The 25,749-nt window shown below is 29.9% G+C and overlaps 3 protein-coding genes across 3 annotated transcripts in view; 2 read left to right on the top strand and 1 right to left on the bottom strand.

Moving 5' to 3' along the window:
* Positions 1-4,123, top strand: part of LOC113388500 (kelch-like protein 17) — a 41,787-nt gene extending 37,664 nt beyond the window's left edge. The window contains exons 9-11 of the mRNA XM_026625874.1: positions 3,372-3,489; positions 3,557-3,761; positions 3,832-4,123. Coding sequence (XP_026481659.1) covers positions 3,372-3,489; positions 3,557-3,761; positions 3,832-4,123 — 615 coding nt within the window. The remainder of the gene's footprint in view (positions 1-3,371; positions 3,490-3,556; positions 3,762-3,831) is intronic.
* Positions 4,124-5,634: 1,511 nt separating this feature from the next.
* Positions 5,635-10,091, top strand: LOC113388499 (uncharacterized protein C9orf85 homolog). Its single transcript, XM_026625873.1, has 2 exons — positions 5,635-5,766; positions 9,473-10,091. Exon 2 carries the CDS (start codon positions 9,480-9,482, stop codon positions 10,089-10,091), a length of 612 nt encoding a protein of 203 aa, XP_026481658.1. The 5' UTR covers positions 5,635-5,766; positions 9,473-9,479.
* Positions 10,092-24,164: 14,073 nt separating this feature from the next.
* LOC113387726 (phosphatidylinositol 5-phosphate 4-kinase type-2 alpha-like) lies at positions 24,165-25,711 on the bottom strand. The gene has a single exon (XM_026625095.1). The coding sequence runs from the start codon at positions 25,562-25,564 to the stop codon at positions 24,311-24,313; it is 1,254 nt and encodes a 417-aa protein (XP_026480880.1). The 5' UTR covers positions 25,565-25,711; the 3' UTR covers positions 24,165-24,310.
* Between the last annotated feature and the right edge of the window lie 38 nt (positions 25,712-25,749).

Here is a 25,749-nt window from a genome sequence, read left to right as displayed (position 1 = left end):
AAACAGAGTTATCTGACAAATGTTACAAATATGATGTCAGATCGAACTCATGGAGTGATTTTGAAAATTACCAAGGCCTTTGAAAGGTGCTGCTGCGGCTACTTTTTGCAAGAATAAACTGTACATAACCGGTGGCACCGAGGGAGACACAAGATACCAATACTGTTATGGTAAGAAATTGTTTAAATATGATTATTATATATACTAGCTGAACAAAAACATTGTTTTGCCATAAAAAATATTTCTAACCGATTGCAAATGTGGTAGAACAAACATATATGAATAGTTTTACCCACTGCAAAGCATGACACATATAAATGTCCCTCAATAGTCTTTGCAAGAGCCAACCTAATCTGAAACTGATTCTATTTAAATTGAATTGGCACATTTGAAGTTTCAAGATTTTGATATATTATTACCGTGCTTTTAATTAATTCAGTCATTTCTGAATTGCGAATCAAAATCTGTTATTCATTTTTAAATTTATTTTTTATGTGGCATGCCCAGCGAATTGACTAAGATTGATAAAAAAATGAGATATTGGAGAATTTCACACTTTTGCCATAGATTTGTATGGTACCTAGTTTCCCTGTCAACAACTGTCGTTTCTTCAAATTTTACGGGTTATATCCCATCCTTCTATTCTTTTTGAAAATTTTCAAAATCCTCCGCTTTGCCCTTGCCCCTGGTCCCCACGGAAACCGCCGTTAGGCATTACTCCATGGGGAGAGGATCTAGAATGCTATAATTCTTGCACTGATTTTATACTTATCTTTTAAATGAGCCAAGTCGCATTTGCTCTTTCTCTTTTGTGTCTGTGTATGTGCATGTCTATGTGGATACAAATTTTCGTCGACGATTTGCGAGAACACGGATCAACCGATTTGAATGATTCAAAAAACATTCGATTCCTATTATTTAATGAGACGTGCCAATCAATAAGGAGACGTGATTAGTTTTTAGCAAATGCAGGTGCAGCTGTTTCGAAGATACGGTGCAAAATGAGCTAAAACTAGCTGTAAGTGGAATTCTGTCTTAAGGCAATTAAGGCATCGTGCCTTAAGGCAAATTGCTGGAACTTCCCGTACCAAAAATTATTATTTTTTTAAAAACGATTAACATTTTTGAAAAAAAAAATTACTTTGAAAAAATAAGATTTTTGAGAAACTATAAATTGGACAAAAAATTACTTTTTTTTGAAAATTTTTTTTAAAAAAAAAAAAAAAATTTAATTTTTTTTTTTTTGTTTTTTTTTTGAAAAAAATTTTTTTTTATTTTGACATATTGTGGAAGATCTGAACTTTCTTTTCAAAGCAATCGTACTGCTTTAACTGCATAGGGACAAAATATAAAGCGCGTAAGCGCCGCGTCGCTGTCTAACGCATAAGCATTGGTACGGAACCCATAGGAATGTTAACAAATTGTATACTTATTGTTAAAATCTCTATAAAATATCTGATAATTTGATGAGCATATGTCTAATGATCATTTTTGACCGCCAAATGGCTCATTTTTTTACTTTTCCCTCCATATCTCCGAAACCGCTAGACCTACCTTCATGAAAATCTTATCGATTTTTCATCTTGTCAATACAAGTGAAATGTTTTTTGAATTATTCAAATCAGACGCACCGTTCTCTCAAAAACTGAGTTACCGTTTTCGGCACTTTTTGCCCCGTATCTTCGGAACGGCTAGACCTGCCTTCGCCAAAAACTAATCAGCACGTCTCCTTATCAATACGAATCGAATGTTTTTTGAATTATTCAAATCGGTTGACCCGTGTTCCCGAAATCGTCGACGAAAATTTGTATCCGCACATACATACACACACGTACATACATACATACATACACACACACACACACATACACACACACACATACATCCATTTTTTCTAAGGTATGCCAAAATGTTCAGAAACCTCTGAAACGTAAAGATATATAAAAATTTTCATTTTCGATTTTTTTGCGATTACTATAACTTACCCTACGGGAAGTTAAATAGTAATTCATTTTTTGAGATAAATTACGGATATCAAATTTCAATAATTCAAAACCTTTTATTTGTATTGACAAAATAAAATACTCGTAAAATTTTGGGAAGGCAGGTCGAGCGGTTTCGGAGACGAAATGAAAAAAGTAAAAGGAAATGCCATTTGGCGGTCAAAAATGTTCATTGTACATATGCACATCAAATTATTAGATATTTTATAGAGATTTTAACTAGTGGGGTGTATGGCATCGTGCCTTAAGGCAAATTGCTGGAACTTCCCGTATCGTAATGAAAAGATCGAGGAATATTGAAAGTTTTCAAATAAATTATTATTAATATTGTAACATTTTCTAATATTTATAAGAATTAAATAAACTGAATTGCAAAGTTGAAATTATTTGTTCAAAGTATATTAGAATTTTAGTCAGAATTAAAAATAAAATCTGAACTATTTTCGATATACAAAAATTAAAAAAAAAGAAAGAAAAAATTTTGAAACAAACAATTTTGTTTTCAAAATAATTATTTTGTTATAACAAGCAGAAAGTTTTTTGAATCATTTAAATCGGACGATTAGTTCTCTCAAAAACTGCCATTTTTTGCACATTTAGCTCTGTATCTTCGAAATGGGTGCACCTGCCTTTGCCAAAAACTAATCATCACATATCCCTATCAATAGGGATCGAATGTTTTTTGAACCATTCAAATCGGTTGATCCATGCGCCCGAAAACGTGGACGAAAATTTTATCCATAATACATACATACACACACACACACATCTATTTTTTCTGAGATATGCCAAAATGTTCAGAAACCTTCAAAACGTCGAGTAATGTAAAAATTTTCAATTTCGATTTTTAGACGATTACAATAACTTACCCTACGGGAAATTAATAATAAGAATGCGTTTTTGCCTAAATTTCTATGGTTCCTGTATCAATGTTTATCCGTTTCCAAAATATTTCATAATATAAAAAAATGCATTTTTCTTCAAAAATTTCAAATTTTTTAAAAATCAGTTTTTTTCAAATTAACAAAATATTTTTTGGGACGGAAAGTTTCAGCAATTTGCCTTAAGGATGCCATACACCATACACCACTAGTTATTTATTAAATAAACATAAATAAATATTAACAAAACATTTCATGAAATTTTCTGGGCTGGGCATAATAATACTTTTTATAATTATCTGTAGTTTTTAAAGTAAGCAAAAATATTAAAATAAAATTTATTTCATAAAAAATATTGCTTTTTTGTTGCATCTATATGCATTTACAATGTCTTCTACTGTAGTTTTATATGCAAATGTCTTCTACTGTAGTTTTATATGCAAATGCCTTCTACTGTAGTTTTATATGCAAATGTCTTCTACTGTAGTTTTATATGCAAAAATCTGAAACACAAGGAAAATGGATCACGGTGGCTCCAATGCTGCAGAAAAGGACCTCACATGCATTGTGTTCTGTAAACGGAGCCCTTTATGCCTTCGGTGGAGGTAATTATAAATATCTTATATTTAATTTTTTCTTAAGAACTCTTATCTAATTGTTTTATTATTTCAGTCCAGAAAGAATCAAATGAAGACGACAATGACATACTCCAGACCGTTGAAATGTACAGTCCAGAGTTGAACAAATGGTGTTACGTCTCCAGTATGCCTGATAGTCGTGCCATGTTCTCATCAGCTGTGCTCGATGAATTCATATACATATTCGGTGGAAATTCATCCAGAATACAACAAACTGAAAATTCAGGCACTGTCGAAAGGTACTGTAAACAAATCCCCAAAACAGCTAATACATTATCATCATAACAGTTTCTTTTCTGTATCTCTCAGATATGATACATTAAACGACCGTTGGAGCCAACTCCAGCCAATGCCATTGGTGTCGAGTAACAATTCTCGAGCTGTAGCCTACAGAAATCGTATTTACGTAATAGGAGGCATAACAAAAGATAAGCAGATACAAAATACGGTATTTGCTTACAATCCGAGGTCTACTAAGTGGCAGCATGTGCCCCCTATGAGGTTCCCTAGAATGAACGCTGCTGTGGCTGTTTTTCAACTTCCGGAGCACCCGGAGAGGAAACTTGATAGAGTGAGGGCCACTCAGTTCAGATGGCAATGATAATAGATAGTTATGTATTATTATTAGTTTTTTAGAGATTTATATGAAGTATTATCAAAGAGTATTATGAAGTGATATGAAATAATTAAATTTATATTATAGTTATACTTATAGTAAGGTTATATACATATATATAAATAACAACAGGTGTTTTTTAACTTTTTCCAAGTCATTCTGAATCGTTTGTTTTAACTTCTCAAAGGAGAATTGTTTTTGCCTAAAAATCCGATTCGCTAATTTTATGTTTTCTCGACGTTTCAAGCCATTCTGAATCGAATGAGACCAAATTCAAAGAAAAAGTGTGTGTGTGTGTATGTGAACAGATTTTTTGCCATAAATCGACGTTTTCTCCAAAAACGACCAGACCGATTTCAAAAATTTAAAAGCCATTCGATGCATCTCGATGAGGACTAGCGTTTATCAATTTTGCGCCACGATCACCCAAGCTGTTTCTTTGTAAATATCAAAAAAGTGAAAAAAATCGTCCACGTTTTAGCCCGCAATCTGAATCGATTTTGAAAGTTCAAAAACCGGTCGAAAGATGAGAATCGTGCTGTAAGATTGGTCGGACCGTTTTCTTGTAATAAAGTGTTAAAAAAAAAGTTTTAAAGAACTCACCAACACTTGATTTTCCTCGTCAAACACCACCAAGCTGTTCCTAGTTTTTTCAGTTTGTATTTATAATTAAAACTAATAATAGATAATAACTTATAACATAGACTTATAACTTATAAACCAGCACTATTTTTATACGTTTTACTTTACTTTTACATCAAATTATTTAATTAATAAACTAACAGTTTTTGGAGCAAGTTTAATTTGACATTTTAAAATAAAATGGCGGTTAACAAGTTTGCAACGTTGATAATATAAAAACATTTATTAATAAAATAATAATATTAATTAATTTGTAAATTTAGATTAATATATATATAGACGCTTTAAAAAACAACAATTGAAACAATATTTAAAATATAGTGTTAAAATTTGTTTTAAAGAACTCACTTGATATTCCTTGACAAACACCACCAAGCTGCTTCTAGTTTCAGTTTGTATTTATAATTAATACAAATATATTATAATTAATACAAATATATTATAATTAATACAAATATATAAATAATAGATAATAACTTATAACATAGACTTATAACTTATAAACCAGCACTATTTTTATACGTTTTACTTTACTTTTACATCAAATTAATTAATTAATAAACCAACAGTTTTTAAAACAACAAATTTGATTCGACATTTTAAAATAAAATGGCGGTTAACAAGTTTGCAACGTAGACAATATAAAAACATATTTAAAAAAAATAATAACATTAATTAATTTGTAAATTTATAAATAAATATCAAAGTTTAGCTTTAATAAACAACAAATTTCAAAATATTATTAATATATTTACATTATTATTTATATTTTTGTAATATTTTTTTTGTCAAATTTCGTTATATTGGTGTTCATGTTGATCTGTCAAATGAGTAGAGACACATGTGATGTGATACCATAACCTCACACTTGCAAATTTAGTTATTTATTGTTGAATTTATATAAATTTATAATAGTATAATGATATAATTTATTATAATACTCGTGTGTGTGCATAGTTGAATTTCATAAATATCTAAACATACCGGTAAGTCAATAATTACTAGCATTGAATGAAACAATTAATATGTAGTGTTAGTCATTTGCATGTGTATTTCATAATGTTTATTCATTTCATTATGTATAATTATTTAAGTGTATGAAAAATGTATTATTAGTGCGTATTTTACACTTGAAGTAGTTTTTAATATTTTTTTGCTTTTTTATGTATATATATTTGAGGATATTTAGGCTATATGTACCAAGATGTATTTAAAGCCATCTTTATAAGGCATGTATAAAGTCTCCAAATTTGTATCAATTTTTGTTACAATTGTTCAGGAACAAATATCTAAAACTATTATGCACATTGTGTTATCGACAAAAGTTTACATTTACAAATATGTACTTTGTTTGTAAAATATTCTAAATCATGTTTCAGATCTTTTACAATTGTTCGCTTTACAAAGATTTGTATGATGCTTATGAACTCCAAATTAAGTGATAGGAAATTTATAATATACTAGATGACCCAACAGACGTTGTCCTGTACACACGTCTATGATTCAGAAGTGCCAAATTTTTTAATATCCTATCCTGTACTTTTTAATATCCTAGTCGATGTCTTGCCTTTGTGATTCATTTATGGTCTTAGCATAAGCTGTATAAGAAATTCAGAAAAAATATAGTGTCTGCGGTAAAAGAACAATGTCACACTTGATTTTGGCACACGACATAATTGCTTGAATAATTTAGTCTCAAACAATATATTAGTTGCTCTTTGGCAATTATAATTTTTGAAGTACATTTTTCTTACTAATAATTTAATAAACATTATTGTTTATGTTCAAATCTTGGTTGAATTATTTTGTAAAATCTAGTTCATATGAGCACTATTCAATCTAAGATCAACTAAATAAATATTCTATATCCAATGCTAAACAAATGAATTTTTGACACATGAAACAAAATTCTAAATCATTTTTTTTAATAAGTAGAAATATTTTTTGCATTGTTGAATACTTTAGTAAAGTAAACCAAAATGCGGCATGCATAAGTTTAAAAAAATAATGTATATATAATTTTGGACTTGTTGTGTTATTTATTAAACTGAATTATATAATTTCATATGCCAAACATATACTGTTGACTGTATTTTGTATTATTTTAATTTCTGTCACATCTCAGCTGCTTTTCGGCAATAATAATGTAGACATTACATGTTTCTTGTACATATATTATATTCTAATATTATACAGGCTCATAATTTCACTTAAATTCGAATTTCAAGTGAATTGACATTTTTAGCAAATGACATTTCAAATGTTTTTGTTTTTGCCATATATTTATACATATTACTTTATTTTTATAAACATTTACATCCTAAAAAATTTCCTTAACAAACTCCAGAAAGATTTATCAAAATCCGAATAACCGTTTGGGAGAAGAATCAAATCATACACCCGTACAGAAGAATTTTATATATAAGATATACCAGAATAAATATAACAAAGTTTTCAATACTCTGTTTAATATATATTAAAAAACAATCTTCATATCTTAACGCTTTACAAAGCCTTGTAATGGTTACGAATTGCAATAAAAGGTTTTAAGAATTAAGGATCCGCATAAAATGTACAAATACTTGATACATAATTATTAATTCACCAAAATGCACTTGAATGGTTTATTGAGTCATTTCTCGATGCAAATCGCTTATCATTTAACCCCTCAGCTTGCATTTATTTATTTACAAAACTAAAAAGCATGTGTAGTGATTGTCGCTTGTTTTATTAAAGCTTATGTGTAAGTATTTGTAATATTTCTACTTACAATATATTATTACTAGTGATGTGCCGACTCGAAAACTTCCTGATTCGAATGATTCAAATCAGAAACTAGTGGTGTATGGCATCGTGCCTTAAGGCAAATTGCTGGAACTTCCCGTACCGTAATGAAATATTCGAGAAATTTTAAACGTTTTCAAATATTTTATTACAAATACTGTAACTTTCATTATTTTTACTATCTTATTATATCTGAGCAAATCAAATATAAATCATAAATCAATTTATCTCCAGAACATTAACAATCGTCATTTCATTTCGAATTCAATTTCAAAAAAAAAATAGTTGCCTAATTTACACAAAATTGAAAAAGTGCTCCCGTATAGTCACAGTCTAAACGCATTTGCAAATAATTCTGTGCGACATTTTCACTTATACTGTGCTTAGCTTGGCTGCATTTTCACATTTTTCAATAGTTATCACAAAATTGGAAAAGTGCTCCATTACATACGCACAGTCTAAACGCACTTGGGTAAACATTTGTACCAGAGTGGCGCTTAGGCTGTGCTTAGTCTGGATGATTTTTTGAATTTTTAATCCAAAATTTCAAAAAAATTTTTTGAAAAAAAAATTAGATACAAATATTTTTCCCAAAAGCAATTATTTTGTTGAAACAAGCAGAAAGTTATTTGAACCGTTCAAATCGGACCCTTAGTTCTCTCAAAAACAGCCATTTTTTTAACATTTAGCTCTGTATCTCCGAAACCGCTAAGCCTACCTTTGCCAAATACTAATAACCACTTTTCCCCGTCATTACGAACTGAATGTTTTTTAGATCATACAAATCGGATGATCCGTTCTCTCAAAAGCTCGATTTCTATTTTCTGCACTCTTTGTTCCATATCTCTGTAACGGCTGGACCTGCCTTTGCCAAAAACTAATCAGCACGTCTTCCTATTAATAGGAATCGAATGTTTTTTAAACCATTCAAATCGGTTTATCCGTGCGCCCGAAAAGGGGGACGAAAAATTGTATCCACACATACGTGGTCTGTTCAAAAAGTACCCGGAATTACTAATAATTAAATTTCGCGGGTCTGGAGTGTCTGATTGTCAAAATTTTTTTTTTATTGTGTTGGTATACATGCCCCTAAAGTATGATGAAATTTTCAGCTATATTCACTGTTTACTTTGTCTGTGGTAGTCGCTAAGGTTCGACGTGTTTTTCTGAGCTCGGCGATTTTTACAATGGAAGAATTGAAAAGTCAAAGAATTTGTATTAAATTTTGCGTAAAAAATGAAATAAAGTGTTGCAAAGTGCAAAAATTCACCAGATATGGCTCCGTGTGACTTTTTCCTATTCCCAAAGTTGAAGAGACCCATGAAAGGACGGCGGTTTTCCTCGATTGAAGAAAATCGCTGAGAGTGCTCAAGGACATATCAAAAAGTGAATATCAAGGGTGCTTCGAAAATTGGAAAAAACGCTGGCATAAGTGTATTATATCTGGGGGGGACTACTTTGAAGGGGACCACATTAATGTAGACGAATAAATAAATATTTTATATTTATATATGAAAATTCCGGGTACTTTTTGAACAGACCACGTACACACGCACACATCCATTTAGTTTCTGAGGTATGCCAATAAAATATTCAGAAACCTTCAAAACGTCGAGAAATGCAATAATTTTCATTTTCGATTTTCGGACCATTACTATTACTTACCCTATAGGAAGTTAAAAAAATTTCAAAAGTTCCAGCAATTTGCCTTAAGGCACGATGCCATACACCACTAGTTTTATATTATAATACTGAATTAAATTAAACTATTTTTTTTATATTTGTGAAAATTTGTGTTCATACATATTATTTATCATTCGAATGATTCGAATCACTTGATTCCACTTGGCACATCACTAATTATAACACATATATTTCACATTTATTACGTAAGCTTTATCCCCTCAGTTAAAAAATGAGTACCAGAAGAGGAGACACATCTCGCAGCAGGCCCCAGAAGCACCAGAACAAAACAGCCTTCAAGAACAACCTCCACGACACATCGCACACAACAAAATTCATAAACTCCTTGCACATCAGTCAAGTGTGCAAACACTGCAAAGACGTCATCGAATGGAAAATCAAATACAAGAAATACAAACCTCTGACCCAGCCGAAGACTTGCACAAAGTGTTCACAGAAGACGATAAAGCAAGCTTATCATATCATGTGTATCCCCTGTTCCCAGAAACTGAAAGTGTGCCCCAAGTGCTCCAAAGCCGAGGAGTTGGTTCCGAAAGTGGCAACTGCTGAGGAGCAGCAGAGAATGGATGCGGAGATGAGGCAGACTCTGAAGACTTTGTCGGAGAGGAAGAGGAGGACCTTTCTGAGGTACATGAACTCGAATAAGAAGAACAAGGATGATGCAGAGGATGCCACGGGTGAGAAGCCGAATAAGGAGGAGCTGATTGCTAAGTTGGATGCTTTGAAAGTGGACGATGGTGAGGATGATAGTTTGGATTTTGGTGACTCGGATGGTGGTGATGATGGTGGTGATTTTTCGGATTTGGGAAGTGATTTTGATTAAAACTGATGTTAAGTGATGTGGTTATATATATATATATATATATATATATATATATATATATATTTATATAATGTTTGTAAATAAAGACTTGATTTATGATAATTTTTTGTATTTTTATTGTTGAAGCTATGTTTAAAGACATCATATGATTTCTAAAGTTTTAATGTAAATTTTAAAGTTGTAAATTGTTTCAAAGTATTTTAGAGTGTCTAAAAATGTTGTCGAGTGTCTACAAATGTTGTAAGGTGTCTGGAAATGTTGTAGGGTGTGTAAAACTGTTGTAAGTTGTCTAGAAATGTTTTAGAGTGTCTCTGTCTTAGTCTAAAGATGTTGTCAAATGTTTGAAAGTCAAATGTTTGTCAAGTGTCTGAAAATGTTATAGAGTGTCTGAAAATGTTGTGGAGTGTCTGAAAATGTTGTCAAAAGTTTGAAAATGTTGTCAAGTGTTTGAGAATGTTGTAGGGTATCTGAAAGTGTTGTAGAGTGTCTTAAAGTGTTGTAAGTTGTCTGAAAGTGTTATAAGTTGTCTAGAATTATTGTTGTGAAGTGTCTGAAAGTGTTGTAAATTGTCTGAAAGTGTTGTAAGTTATCTGAAAGTGTTTTAAGTTGTCTGAAAATGTTGTGAAGTGTCTGAAAATGTTGTAACTGGTTTGAAAATGTTGTCAGGTGTCTGAAAGTGTTGTAAGTTGTCTGAAAGTATTGTAAGTCATCTGAAAGTGTTGTAAGTTGTCTAGAATTCTTTCAAGTTGTCCAGAATTGTTGAAAGTTATCTAAAAGTATTATGACTTATCTGAAATTATTGTAATTTATCTGAAAATGGTTGTAATATGTCTGAAAATGTTGTAAGTTTTTTATTTTTTTTAAATTTTTTTTTTATTTGCATAGATTTATTGCCAGTCAAAAGAATATACATATGTTGTGTCTGAAAATATTGTAACTGATTTGAAAATGTTGTAGAGTGTCCAAAAATGTTTTAAGTTGTCTAGAAATGTTTTAGAGTGTCTTAAAATGTTCTCAAGTGTCTACAAAGGTCTTAGAGTGTCTGGAAATGTTGTCAAGTGTATAAAAATGTTGTCAAGAGTGTGGAAATGTTGTCAAGTGTCTGAGAATGTTGTAACTGATCTGAAAATGTTGTCAAGTATCTGAAAATGTTGTAACTGGTCTAAAAATGTTGTAAGTTGTCTTAAAGCGTTATAAGTTGTCTAAAATTGTTGTTGTAGATTTTTTGAAAATGTTGTCAAGTGTCTGAAAATGTTGTCAGGTGTTTGAAAATGTTGTCAGGTGTCTGAAAATGTTTTATTTTTATTATTTAAAGAAAAATGTTGTAGGGTAGGGTAAAAATGTTTGAAAGTGTTATCATTGTCTGAAAATCTTGTGGGGTGTCTGAAAATGCTGTAGGATGTCTGAAAATGTTGTAAGTTAGTTCAAAATATTGTCAAGTGTTTGAAAATGTTGTAAGCTGGTTAGAAATGTTGTGGATTGCCTGAATCTATCGTTATTGGACTGAAACTGTTGTTACTGCTCTTAAAATGTTGTAAGTTGTTTAGAAATGTTTCAGAGTGTCTGAAAATGTTATAAATAACTGGTCTGAAAATGTTGTAAGTTGTCTAGAAATGTTGTCAAGTGTCTGAAAATGTTGTAGGGTGTCTGGAAATGTTGTCAAGTGTTTGTGAGTGTTGTAACTGGTCTGAAAATGTTTGTCAAGTGTTTGAAAATGTTTTAGAGTGTCTTAAAGTGTTATAAGTTGTCTAGAATTATTGTTGTCAAGTGTCTGAAAGTGTTGTAAGTTGTCTAGAAACGTTTTGGAGTGTCTGAAAATGTTGTAAGTCCGCTGAAAATGTTGTCGAGTGCCTGGAATGTTGTCAAGTGTTCTGAAAATATTGTATTTAGTTTGAAAATATTGTAGAGCGCCTGAAAATATTGTAGGGTGTTTGAAAATGTTGTAGGGTGTCTGAGAATGTTGTCAAGTGTTTGCAAATGTTGTCAAGAGTTTGCAAATGTTGTCAAGTGTTTTCAAATGTAGTCAAGTGTCTAAAAATGTTGTTAATTGTCTGAAAATGTTGTAACTGGTCTAGAAATATTGTAGAGTTTCTGAAAATGTGTTGTAAGTTCTCTGAAAATATTGTAGAGTGTCTGAAAGTGTTGTAAGTTGTCTGAAAATATTGCAAGTTGTCTAGAATAATTGCAAGTTGTCGAGAATAGTTTGAAAGTTATCTGAAAGTATTCTGACTTGTCTGAAATTGTTGTAAATTATCTCAAAAGGGTTGTAATATGTCTAAAAATGTTGTAACTGATCTGAAAATGTCGTCAAGTGTCTAAAAATGTTGCAGGTTATCTGAAAGTATTATAAGTTGTCTAGAATTGTTGTTATAGATTGTAAATCTAAACAACAAAATCTAAAAATGTTGTAATTGGTCTGAAAATGTTGTAATTTGTCTGAAAGTGTTGTAACTATTCTGAAATTGTTGCTACTGGTCTGAAAATGTTGTAGAGTGTCTAAAAATGTTGTAAGTTGGGTAAAATGTTGTAAGTTGTCTAGAAATGTTTCAGAGGGTCTGAAAATGTTGTAGGGTGTTTCAAAATATTTTAGAAGTGTTGTAAATTGTTTTAAAAAGTTGTTACAGGTCTGAAAGTGTTGTAAGTTCTCTAGAGAATGTTGTAAGTTGGCTAAAAATGTTGTTGAGTGTCTGAAAATGTTGTAATTTGTCTGAAAGTGTTGTAATTAGTCTGAAACTGTTGTAGAGTGTTTGAAAATGCTGTAAGTTGTCTGAAAATGTTGTTGTAAGGTGTCTGGAAATATTGTCAAGTGTCTGAAAATGTTGTAAGTGTTTGAAAATGTTTGTCAAGTGTCTAAAAAGTTGTTAAGTGTCTGAAAAATGTTGTAACTGCTCTGAAATTGTTGTAAATTGTGTAAAAACTGTTGTAAGTTGTCTAGAAATGTTGTAGAGTGTCTGAAAATGTTGTAGAGTGTCTGAAAATGTTGTAGAGTGTCTGAAAATGTTGTAGAGTGTCTGAAAATGTCGTAAGTTATCTATAGTCTGAAAATGTTGTAACTTATCTAAAAATTTTATTAATCCGAAAATGTAAGTTAGTTAAAATGCGGCAAGTTGTCTAGAAATATTGCAAGTTATCTAGAAATCTTGTAACTAGTCTGAAACCATTATAAAGTATTTATACATGTTGTAGGATGTTTGAAAGTGTTGTAAGTTTTTTGAAAATTCATTAAATAGTATGAAATTGTTGTAAATAGTTTGGAAATGTTGTGTCTGATCTGAAATTGTTATTACTGGTTTGAAAATGGTGTAAATTCTGTGAAAATGTTGTAGTGGCCTGAAAATATTGTAACTGTCTAAAAATATTGCTAAAAGTTGGCTAAAAATGTTGAACATTGGTTAAAAATGTCGTAAGTTGGTTAAAAAATGTTGTCAAGGTCTGAAAATATTCCAACTGGTCTGAAAATGTTGCAGAGTGTCTAAAAATGTGTGTAAGTTAGGTAAAAATGTTGTAAGTTGTTTAGAAATGTTTTAGAGTGTCTGAAAATGTTGTAGGGTGTCTGAAAATGTTGTCAAGTTGTCAAAAAATGTTGTAACTGGTCTCAAAATGTTGTAAGTAGAGTATAAATGTTTTTGTAGAGTGTCTGAAAATGTTGTAAGTTCTATAGATATTTTGTGAGTTGTTTAGAAATTTTGTAGATTGTCTAGAATTGTTGCGATTTGTCTAGAATTATTGTGACTTGTATAGAAATGCTGTAAGTTGTCTAGAAATGTTGTAAGTTATCTGAATATGTTGTGAGGTGTCCAAAAATGTTGTAGATTGTCTAGAATTGTTGTGATTTATCTGAAAATTTTGTCAAGTGTCTCAAAGTGTTAAACGTTAAAAATATTGTAAGTTGTACAAAATTGCTGTAGATTGTCTAAAAATGTTGTAAGTTGTCTGAAAAACTTTTCGATTCACACACATACTTATTCCACTTCGTGACAAACGATTCAGACTAACTGGTTACGTAGAGTAAACTCGGCATTGGTAAATCGGATTTTCTGGCTAAAACATAAATTTCTCATTAAAAACATAATCTATAAAAATACAATATATTAATTGTTTTTATTACATATTTAATTTAAATAGTACTTTCAATCCGTTGCCCCTGCAGCTTTACCCGGTACACCACTGAACAGCAATTTATCTTTTACTTCTTCCAATCGATTTCTTTCGTTTCGCATAAATCTTCCAGAAATTTCTGAATTCGTCCAAAGTCAATGCTTTTTCTTGAATTTGAAGAACTGCACCCCCGTGTCGGTCGTCGTCAATTGATTCGGTTTGGTTTTGTCGAAAAGTTTCGCCTGTCGAAACCATTTGTCGATTTGCCTCAGAGTTATCGTTTTTCCGTCGATATCTTGTCGAATGTTTTGGAACTTCGAATACATGATAAATAATTGATCGATTGTGTGCGGTGGTTTCTTTTGTTCTTGATTTTTAGAATCCATGGTAATAAATTAACATCTGGTAAAACTTGAAGGTATCCGATTGGGTAACACTGTTTCCGCCATAGAACGGATGGAGCAATGAGCAGGTTCTAGAAAGTTAACCATCAGTCTATATTGTCTTAATTTTATAATCATAAAGTGTTCTTAACCTGAAATAGTTGACCACTACTTTTAAACTTATTTTAGTTTTTACCATTATATAAGATCTAAATTTTCCTATATTAGGACTATTTTTTTTTATTAAAGTTATACTTCCGACAAGGTATAGAAATAAGAGAGAGAGTTGTATAAACATTTTGTAACTGGTCTGAAACTGTTGCAGATTGTCTAAATCTATTGTTGCAAACATTTTCTGTTGTCTGAAAGTGATTTAAATTATCTGAAATGTTGCAAGTTGTTTAAAAATGTTGTAAAGTTTGAAAATGTAATAAATTGTCTGAAAATGTTGTAATTTGTCTGCAAATGTTGCAAATTGTTTACATGTTGTATTTTGTCTGAAAATGTTCTAAATAGTCTGAAAGTGCTTTAAATTGTCTACAAATGTTGCAAATGTTGCAAATTGTTTAAAAATGTTGTATTTTATCAGAAAATGTTGTAAATTGTTTTAAAATGTTACAACTTGTCTGTAAATGTTTTAAATTGTCTGAAAATGTTCCAAATAATCTGAAAATGTTGCAACTTGTCTGAAAATGTTGTAAATTGTCTGAAAATGTTTTAAATTATCTGAAATTGTTGCAAATTGTCTGAAATTATTGCAAACTGTATGAAAGTGTTGAAACTTGTTTGAACATGTTGTAAATAGTCTGAAGATGTTCTAAATTATCTGAAAATGTTCTATGTTGTTCGAAAATGTTGCAAATTGTCTGAAGATGTTGTAAATTGTCTGAAAGTAATTGGAATTGTCTACAAATGTTGCAAATTGTATAAACATGTTGTATTTTGTCTGAAAAAGTCTTGAATTGTCTGAAAATGTTGCAACTTGTCTCAAAAATGTTGTAAATTGACTAAAAATGTTGGAAATGGTTTAAAAAGTTGCAAAAAGTTTGCAAATATTCTAAATTATCTGAAAATATTATTAACTGACCTAAAAAATAGTAAATTGAACTAGAACTACCAAAATTTAATTTTTCAAGTATTTTAATTTACACATTACTTCATGGGGCTCTATGCACTAATTTTTTAATGAATAAAATCACTTTTAGTTAAATATTTTAATATTTTTCTGTGCTATAAACCTTTTTCACTTTTAACTATTACATAAAATTTACATTTGGCACATAATTCTTCAATATTATTATTGCTTCTATTTTGATATATATTTTGAATGCAACAATCATCCGTTGCCAGGACAACAGTCGCCTAGGAAACCATTTGTTGACAGTTGAAAGTAGTGATGGGAATACTCGAAAATTTACTAATTCGAGTAAAAAAAATGCAACTAAAACTGTCGACAAAAAAACAAATTTTGTGTCACACACATACTTTTTGAAGTTTATAGCTATTTTAGATTTTCTATTTTCTCTTCCTGGAAGTAAATAAAAATTAATAAAACAATTTCTGAAGGTTTTTCATAATTTTTTATTACATTTGTCAGAAATAGGCGCATACGCTTTTTTATCATTTTTTTGTTTAATTAAACACCACCAACCACTAATTTGATATTGGACTTATTTTTATTTTATTTTTTTATTGATATAATAGTTGTGTTTTAATCGATATTGTAATATTATTAAAATTAATATAATAATATTACTGACAAAGAAAACCTTGGGTTTACTCTTCTGGGAATCGTAAAAATAAACACCTTAAAATATTATAGGCCTGTGAGAAGTAGTAATTGTAAAAAATAATAAATATTTAGTATAAAAAAAATTAAAAAAAAAACATAATTTAAAACAATTTTTAACTATCTCATCAATACAAAACACTGTATACGGCGCGGTCTATTTTTCGCGACTTAATTAATTAATTTTTATAACGAAACCACTTCTCACAGGCCTATAATATTTTGCACACTTCATTTCTACTGACAACTCTATCACCATGCAAAGTTTCATCAAATTCCAAGAAGAGTAAACCTGAGGTTTTCCTTGTGAGGTCTTCTTTGATATTATGTAGTTGTATGTATGTATGTATGTATATAAATGTATGATTGGGGTTTACATGAAAGCAACACGGATAAAGTTAAAATATTACAAAAGCTAGTGAATAGAATTAATTGAGGCCTATTCTCGGATAACAGGAATAAGAGTACGTTGGAAATTTGCTATTCTCGGTGGTCATGTCTTGAAATTATCAGAAATCTACACTCTATAAATTTTTGATGCTGTCAACTAACCTCCAAATTGCACAAATGACAAAATAACATTAGTCAGACTTCACGCATATTTAGGAGACAATTCTGCCTCATAAAATAGCGTTGTCATGGCAACATGATATAACATTTTTTATAGGTTTATTTAATTAAAATCACTCTTTGGGCGATTATGCCTCATAACAAAGCATTGTCATGGCAACTATTTTATCCTTCTTTCTCGTTTGTAAAAACTGTGGAAATGTCTATCTTTGCGTATTTTACATATAAGCAAAGCAAGGAAGAATCTTATGATTACTGCATCATCGAAGATTCTGTTATCATAACATTCTTCTTTGCTTGTTTGTATGTAAAATACGCCTGATCGCACGGCAATTAGACAGTCATTTTCAGTTTTCTTTTCGTTGCCATGACAACGCTATGTTATGAGCCAGAATTTTCTCATTAATTTACAAGTATCTATGTCACCCAGAATAGTTATTACATTTATTTTTTATATCCGAGAATATGGCCCATAAAATTTGACAACGTAGCTAAATTTGATAATGTTTATAATTTGGCAAGTACGATTTTATAAAGAATCTTATAAATATTAAAGTTATTCTCAATTTATAATTGGCTGCCGAGAAGTTTTACCTAGTAATTAAATTAATCAATTCTTCATAGGGTAAAATTAATTCGATTGTTTCTAGATTTATATAAAAGATTTTGTTTTTGAATTATTAAATATTTAATACACTATTTTTTTAATAAATTTAAAATGTATCATTAAATAATGATATAAAATTGTCAAGTCGGATTTTTTGACAAAAATATGAACTTATTAATTTTTGATATTTATAACAAAAATCTCAGTATTAATTTTTTTTTATAATTATTTTTCCTCCAATTTAAAATCTTTTTCTATAAATCTAGTATTTACACGAAAAATCTAATCAGCATTGTCTGAAATATGAAAACGAGTCGATAATATCAACGCGACTACTTTTTTTTTTTTTAAGTGAAACTTCTAATGCGACAAATTGTCTAAAAATGCTGTAAATTGTTAAAACATTTTTAAACAACTTACAGTAATTTCAAACAAATAAAAATATTTTTAAAGTCGTGTAAGTTGTTTAAAAATCTTGCAAGTTGTCTGAAAATATTGTAGTTTGTCTGAAAAGGTCGTAAATTGTCTGCAAATGTTGCAAATTGTCTGAAAACCTTGTAATTTGTCTTGAAATGTTGCAAAATTATTTGCAAATGTTGTAAGTTGTCTGAAAGTGTATTAAGTTGTCTAAAAATGCTGTTAGTTGTTTAAAAATTTTCTAAGTCGTTTGAAATTGTTGTAAGTTGTCTAACAATCTTGTTAAGTGTCTGAAAAGGTTCTATTTTTTCTGATAAAGTTGTCTAGAAAGGTTTTAAACAGTCTACAAATGTTATAAATTGTCTAATAGACTTGTCTAGAAAAGTTGTAAGATGTCTGAAGATGCAGTAAATTGTCTGATAAATTTGTCTAGAAATACTGTAAGTGGTCTAGAAAAATTATAAGTAGTCCAGAATTCTTGTCAGTTGTCTAGAAAGGTTGTAAATTGTCTGATAAAGTTGTTTAGAAATGTTGTAAGTAAATTATAAAGTTGTAAGTGGTCTAGAAAAGTAGTAAATTGTCTGATAAAGTTGTCTAGAAATGTGGTAAAAAGTTATAGAAATGCAAGCGTATTAAATTGTCTTAAAATATTGTAAGTTGTCCAAAAATGTTACAAGTTATTTCAAAATATTGTAAGATGGTTCAAAAATGTTTTAAGTCGTCTGAAATTTTTGTAAATGTTGTAAATAGTCTGAAAATGTTGTAAGTCGTTTGAAAATATTGTAATTTGTCTAATAAAGTAGTCTGTTAAAAAGCATTGTAAGTTTTCTGAAAATGTTGTCTAAAAACATTGCAAGTTGTCCAAAAGCATTGCATGTTGTAAATTGTTTGAAAATGTTACGGATTGTCTGAAATTGTTGTAAGTCGCCTGAAAACCTCGTAAGTTGTCTGAAAACGTTGCAAATGGTTCGCAAGAATTGTAAATTGTCTGAAAATGTTGTGAGAAGTCTAAAAACTTAGTAAGTCGTCTGAAAACTTTGTAAATTGCTCAAAAATGTAGTACTTGATCTAAAAACATCACAATTTGTCAAAAAAAGTTGTCTGAAAATGTTGTACATTGTCTGAAAATGTTATGGACTGTCTGAAATTGTTATAAGTCGTCTAACTACTTTGTAAGTTGTTTGATAAAGTTGTAATTTGTCTAATAAAGTAGTGAATTGTCTAAAAATATTGTAAGTCGTCTGAAAATGTTGTAAATTGTTAAAAAATATAGTAAATGGTCTAAAAACGTTGCAAGTTGCCTGAAAACCTTCAAAGCTGTTCTGAAATGTTGTAAATTGTCTTGAAAATGTTGTAAATTATCTAAATATATTGTAAGTCGTCTGAAAATTATGTGAGTTGTTTGAAAATGTTATATAGTCTGAAATGTTTGTAAGTTATCTGAAAATGTTATAAATTGTCTGAAAATATTGTAAATTGTTCATAAATATTGTAAATGGTCTAGAAATGTTGCATGTTGTCTGAAAACCTTGTAAGTTGTCTAGAAATGTTGTAATTTGTGTCAGAAAGTTGTCTGAAAATGTTGTAAATTATCTAAAAATGTTGTAAGTTGTCTGAAAATGTTGTAAACCTTCTGAAAATATTGTAAGTCATCTGAAAGCGTTGTCATTTATCCGAAAATATTGTAAATTGTCTAAAAATGTTGTAAGTAATCTGAAAATATCGTAAGTTGTGTGAAAACGTTGTGAGTTATCTAGAAATGTTATAAATTGTCTGAAATTATTGTAAGTCGTCTTATAAGGTGTTGTATATTGTCTGAAAATGTTGTCTAGAAATGCTGCAAGTAGTCTGAAAAATATGTAATTGTATGAAAATGTTATAAATTATTTGAAAATCTTGCAATTTGTTGTCTAAAAATATTGTAAGTTATGTGAAAATGTTGTATCTTGTCTAAAAGTGTTGTCAGTTGTCTGAAAACGTTGAAAATTGTCTTATAAAATGTGCAAAAACGCAGTCAGTTATCCAAACAGTTTTAAATTATTATAGATTGTCTTCAAATGAAAAATATTGACAAAAATACCCAAAACATTTCAATATCTTATTATAAGTATCATAATCTTATTGTAGATATTATATTTTTGGATATTTTCACGACTCGAAGAAACTTAAAGTCTTAAAGAAAAAATAAAAATTCATTAAAATCAAATTCTACTTTTTTACATTACGAAGTATCACTTCTTCACAATTATTTTCCTTTTTCCAAAATTTTCAAACAATGCTGTCATAGGTGAATTATAAAATTTTATTACCGTCAGTGTGATTTTTTTTTAAATTAATTATATAATACAAACGTTCACAAGCATATATAGATATTAAAAGTCATAAAAAATAACACGAATATAAAGATATTTTCTTTAAAAAAAAAAACTAAAACGTAGACTAGACAGTTTTAAAATTCTATATATACTTTTTTTCCATTGTAGTATATATATAGAATGTCATTTTTTTTATATTTCACATGCCATTAATATTAATATTAATCTTATTAAACTAACGATAGAAATTAATTGATGATGCATACATTTTTATAAACTTATTGAGGAAGAAAAATTAAATATCATAATTTGTGTTTCTTCTATTTTTCCAAAACACTTTTTTGTATGTTTATAAATATGTATGTATACGAATAGGATCTATGAATCTCAATGTGGGGACTTTATTATTATAATTACATACGAGAAGATGAAACTCAGTAAGATATATTTTAAATTTAAAATATATCAATACTGTTCTCATTCCTCTCATTTCTATTTATACATCTTAAACTTGTATGTAATGCTTTATATTAAAACTTTATTATTATTATTAAATTGAAATAAAAACAAAAAATCTCTAACCATCACACAACAAGGATTTATATATTAGGCTTATCATGCTTCGATTATAAAATTTGATTCGATAATTTAAATAAAATACATAAGTAGTGTTCGAGTTTTATAAAACTTGCTGATTGGAATATATTAAAAATCATCGAGACCTGAAAATAGATTTTTCTCAGGCCTCGCAGTAGTATTATCTACGTGTGTTTATAATATACAAAAAGTACAGTACAATATTTTGTGCAGTTTAAAGATTATTAAATAATCGCTTTAAAATTACTTATACACTCACATCGCTTGCATTCGAATAAGATATACAATCACATTAATTAAAAATACGGGGGGCAATTTTTGGATAAAATAGCTATGTTATGATAACACAAGGTAATAGTCACAAAAGTTTTAAAAATCGAGTGTTGGAATTTACAAAATGTTTATGCTAAAACCTAACCTCAAAATTGTAAGAGTGTTAGAATGTAACATTAGTTCTACTTCACTTCTTCGTACTTCAGAAAAGTCTAAAATTATCAAGGTCATAAAGGACCTAAAAAGAGTATAAATTTATCAAGGTTCTGAAGTTCTTAAAAATAATCTGAATTTAAAGTTATAACGTACTGAATTTAAGGTCCTAAAGTGCTTAAATAGTGTTTAAATTATTATCTTAAAGAAGTCTGAATTTAAGTTTATAAAGTACTTACAAGTACTTGGATTTATTAAGATCATAAAGGGGCTTAAAAGAGTCTGAATTTAAGGTCCTAAAGTACTTAAAAAGTGTATAAATTTATCAAAGTACCACTTTTTACTCGCTTTAGAACCTTTTAAATTGAATCTCTTTTTAAGCACTTTAAGACCTTTTAAATTTAAACTCTTTTTAAGCACTTTAGAACCTTTTAAATTCAAACTCATCATTAAGTAATTTAGAATCTTTTCAATTCAAACTCTTCTTAAGCACTTTAGAATCTTTTAAATTGAAACTCCTCTTAAGCGCTTTATGACCTTTTAAATTTAAACTTTTTTATGCACTTTAGAATCTTTTAAATTTATACTCCTCCTAAGCATTTCAGGACTTTTTTCAAGCTCTTAGAATCTTCTAATATTAAACCCTTTTTAAGCATTTTAATACCTTTTAAATTCAAACTCTTTTTATGCACTTTAAGACCTTTCAAATTTCAGGATCTTTATTTAAGCTCTTTAGGACTTTTTAAATTTAGGCTCTTATTAAGACTTTAGAATCTTCAAAAAAAAATTAATAAGAAAAAAAATATAACTTTATTAATTTTGGAATATAAAACTTTAAATATATTTCAACTTTTTTTTAATTATACTTTAAGGTCTTTAGAATCTCTTTTTAAGCACTTTAAGACCTTTCAAATTTAAAATAACACATGTCTGAAGTTAAACTAACGTTATATATTGATATTTGTGCAATTTTGAGGTTAGGTTTTAGCATCGATATTGAGAAAAACGCACGAATAAAAACTAAAAACCTAGAGGTAAAACCAATTCTTGCATAAAAAAGAAATGTTATGTTACGGATCTATCTTGGTATGAATTCGTAGTAACAAATTGTCAAAAATCCTTGTAATTATCACATACAAAACCTAACCTAAAAAACGCACAATGTTATCATAAGTGCATCTTTGTAATGTCTCCTTGATAACACAAGGGTGAAGTTAGGTTTATATGTAAAACGCCTGATGGTACGACAAATACATAGCATTTATACGAAGATAGACCCGTAATACAGTATTACCATAATGTTTTATTTTATCAAAGAATATCGATGCTAAACCTAACCTCAAAATTGAACAAAGGTAAAATTAAACGAAGGTTCAACTTCACTTAAAAAATTACTTGCATGAGGTCAAACTAATGTTATCTGCTATTTGGAGGTTAAGTTAGATGTTAAATTATATAAAAACCAGTAAATACAGAAGTCAATTATTCAATAAAAAAAGAGTGTTATGGGTCTACATTAGTATGAATAGGTAGTAAAAACTGCCACAAAGCTAAGAAACGCTAACTTCACATGTGTTAATCAAAAACATGAACTTACGACAAAATAGTTATATTTGGAGGTTAGGTTTTATGTGTAAAACATCTTTTCGCATAGCATATACATAGCTTTTTGACAGTTTTTACTACCAATTCATATAAAGATACTTTACACTAACTTCATATGTGTTTATTAAAAAAAAATGCACTTACGACAACATTGTTATCACACGTTGTGCCTTTTGGAGGTTAGGTTTTATGTGTAAAGCACCTTTTCGCACACCATATACATAGCTTTTTGGCAATTTTTACTACGAATTCATATAAAGATACTTCACACTAACTTCAAATGTGTTTATTAAAAAAAAAATGCACTTACGATAACATTGTTATCACACGTTGTTTCTTTTGGAGGTTAGGTTTTATGTGTAAAGCACCTTTTCGCACAGCATACATATAGCTTTTTGACAGTTTTTACTACCAATTCATATGAAGATAGATACTTCACATTAACTTCATAAAAAAAAATTGTTATTAGACGTTAGTGATGTAACGAATGTTGGATTTTTCATGTTCGCGAATGCGAATGCGAATGCGAGTATACATCTTGAATATTCGCGAATGCGAATGTTAAATTTCAAATAAAGCGCGCGCAAAATGTTTGACATTTCGTGTCGTGAGTGAAAAAATGTGCAATTGAAACCAAATGTTAACATTATGAATATTAGAACTTTACTTTTGTTTTAAATAGAAATATTTTTTTTTTTTTTGTAAAAAGCTTATTTACAAATAGTCAAGTATTCATTATTTGGTTTTTTAAGTTTATATTTCATTATCATATTTAATTCTTAGAAAATATATAGTGGAATGGAAAAATAAATGAGTATGATTAAATAAAAATATATAAATCTTATCAGTTGTGTTATCATTTCATATGCAACTATATAATAATTTCCTTTTTGTTTGTTAAATACATTCGCTAAATATTCGCATCGTTTTTTGCGAATAGGAATGCGAATGCGAATATCGAAAAATATGCGAATGCGAATGCGAATATTCGTTACATCACTATTAGACGTTATGCCTTTTGAAGATTAGGTTTTATGTGTGAAGCACCTTTTTGCATAGCATATACATAGTTTATTAACAGTTCTTTCTAATTGCCATAAAATTTCTATTTTATCAAAGAATTGACTTAAAAATGTATTGATTGATTAAAAAACCAGTATCATAACATAGCTATTTTATCCAATTATCTCAAGCGAGACAAAGAAAACAATCAATCGATTTTAATAAATTTTGAACTCGATAAATAAAAATACTGAATTTGCCCGATACAAATTTTCTTTGTCTCCATCAGTATTCATCATCTTAAATTTATCCTTACATGCTAGTAATTTATTTGTCAATTTATCAAATATTTGGCAATAGCAAAGGGGGCATACACGTGACAAATTAAAATTAATAAAAAAAGTGTGCATCTACTCGATAGCTTTTGTTAAGAACTCGATAAACCGTCTACCGTATTGCTCAGGATCACATGTGGATATTCCATCGACGTTTGAACCGTACTTTACGGTTTTAGCAGCCTTTGCAGCTTGTTTCTTGACTCCGTATTGGGTTAAGACATCTATTATTGCGATGAAATAGATTTCTTTGCAAGTGCCTTCGCCTTGTTCCATTCCTTCGCAGGATGGTATGGCGTAGATGTCCTGGTCAGGAATTATGCCATCGTATTGCACACTGGATTCACGCAGGAGATGTGGTGAATCAGGGGGTGTATTGTAAGTCCATCGTTCGGTCTCTGATTCTTCAGATTCGACTTGTTCAGACTCATCGGTTTTTTGCTCAGCATTCTTTAATTCACGGGCTTCTATCCTGTCTTGTTCAGCCTTTGCACAATCATGGATACCGAGTAATAAAGAGTAGTCCATTAAGTGTAGTTTGGTTAGGAAGTCTACATCTGCATTCAAGGATTTGACGAGTTGCTCCTTGGCATTTTCACCAATTGTGATCTTTACGGCTTGTTTGATGAAATCATTGTCTTTTAAAGTAGGTAGGTGTTTACCTAGTTCTTTATCACTGGCATCACGATCAACAGTGGAGCCTTTGAGGTCAAACTTACGATGGATGTTCAAGTGGGAAGAGAATACATTCCTCATAGCCACGTAGTAGTGCTCAACGTTCTCCACTGTAAGTCTGTACATCGCTAGATATTGTGGCAACAAAGTCTTACCATGTCGTTCCACGATGTAAGGATGATAGTGCTTCAGGAACGAATGCATCCGTTCAACCTCCTCCGAGGTCAAACTTTTGATAATAAACATCTTGTCGTAGCTTTGGTAAAACTTGGCCCCACTTTTACCAGACGAGTCCATCGATATAGGCTGTGACCTGGTCATCGATTCCTTAAAATCCATATCATCGACTCCAAAGCGTTCCCTCAAATTCCTAAACACGAGTGGACAATACTCCTTCACCTTGAAGTGACTCGGCATGTTCTCCTTATTAAACAAATGATTGTCCACCTTAATTTTAGAATAAGCCCTAAAATCATCCGGTAAAAGCATTACAGGGATGCTGACGTAGCTCAATTCGTTTATGGTGTGGTTGATGCCCCACATGAGCACCGACAGAAGGGGCTCGTTCGCTCGGAACAGTTTCACCTTCTGGTGCTTCACGCGAAAGTGCTTCTTTTTGAGTTTGGACAAACCGGAACTCTTTGGGACTGACATTTTTGGTAATTTTAAAAATTCGAATGTGCAGCGAGAGGAGGAGTTTTAGTTTTGTTGTTTATGATGAAATGACGCGGTACCTGGAAAGAAGGAAAATGTAATAGAACTAGGTGTAAGTGGCGTTTTGCCTTAATAATAGACTTAATAAGTAACGAACAAAATTCGAAATACGAGCTTTGAGTGAG

This window comes from Ctenocephalides felis, unplaced genomic scaffold (genome assembly GCF_003426905.1).
Source record: "Ctenocephalides felis isolate EL2017-DRISC unplaced genomic scaffold, ASM342690v1 CF-g0.4_SCAFFOLD_03572, whole genome shotgun sequence".
NCBI lineage: Eukaryota > Metazoa > Arthropoda > Insecta > Siphonaptera > Pulicidae > Ctenocephalides > Ctenocephalides felis.
The sequence above is the reverse complement of the archived record's forward strand: the minus strand, read 5'-3'. Positions and strand labels throughout refer to the sequence as shown.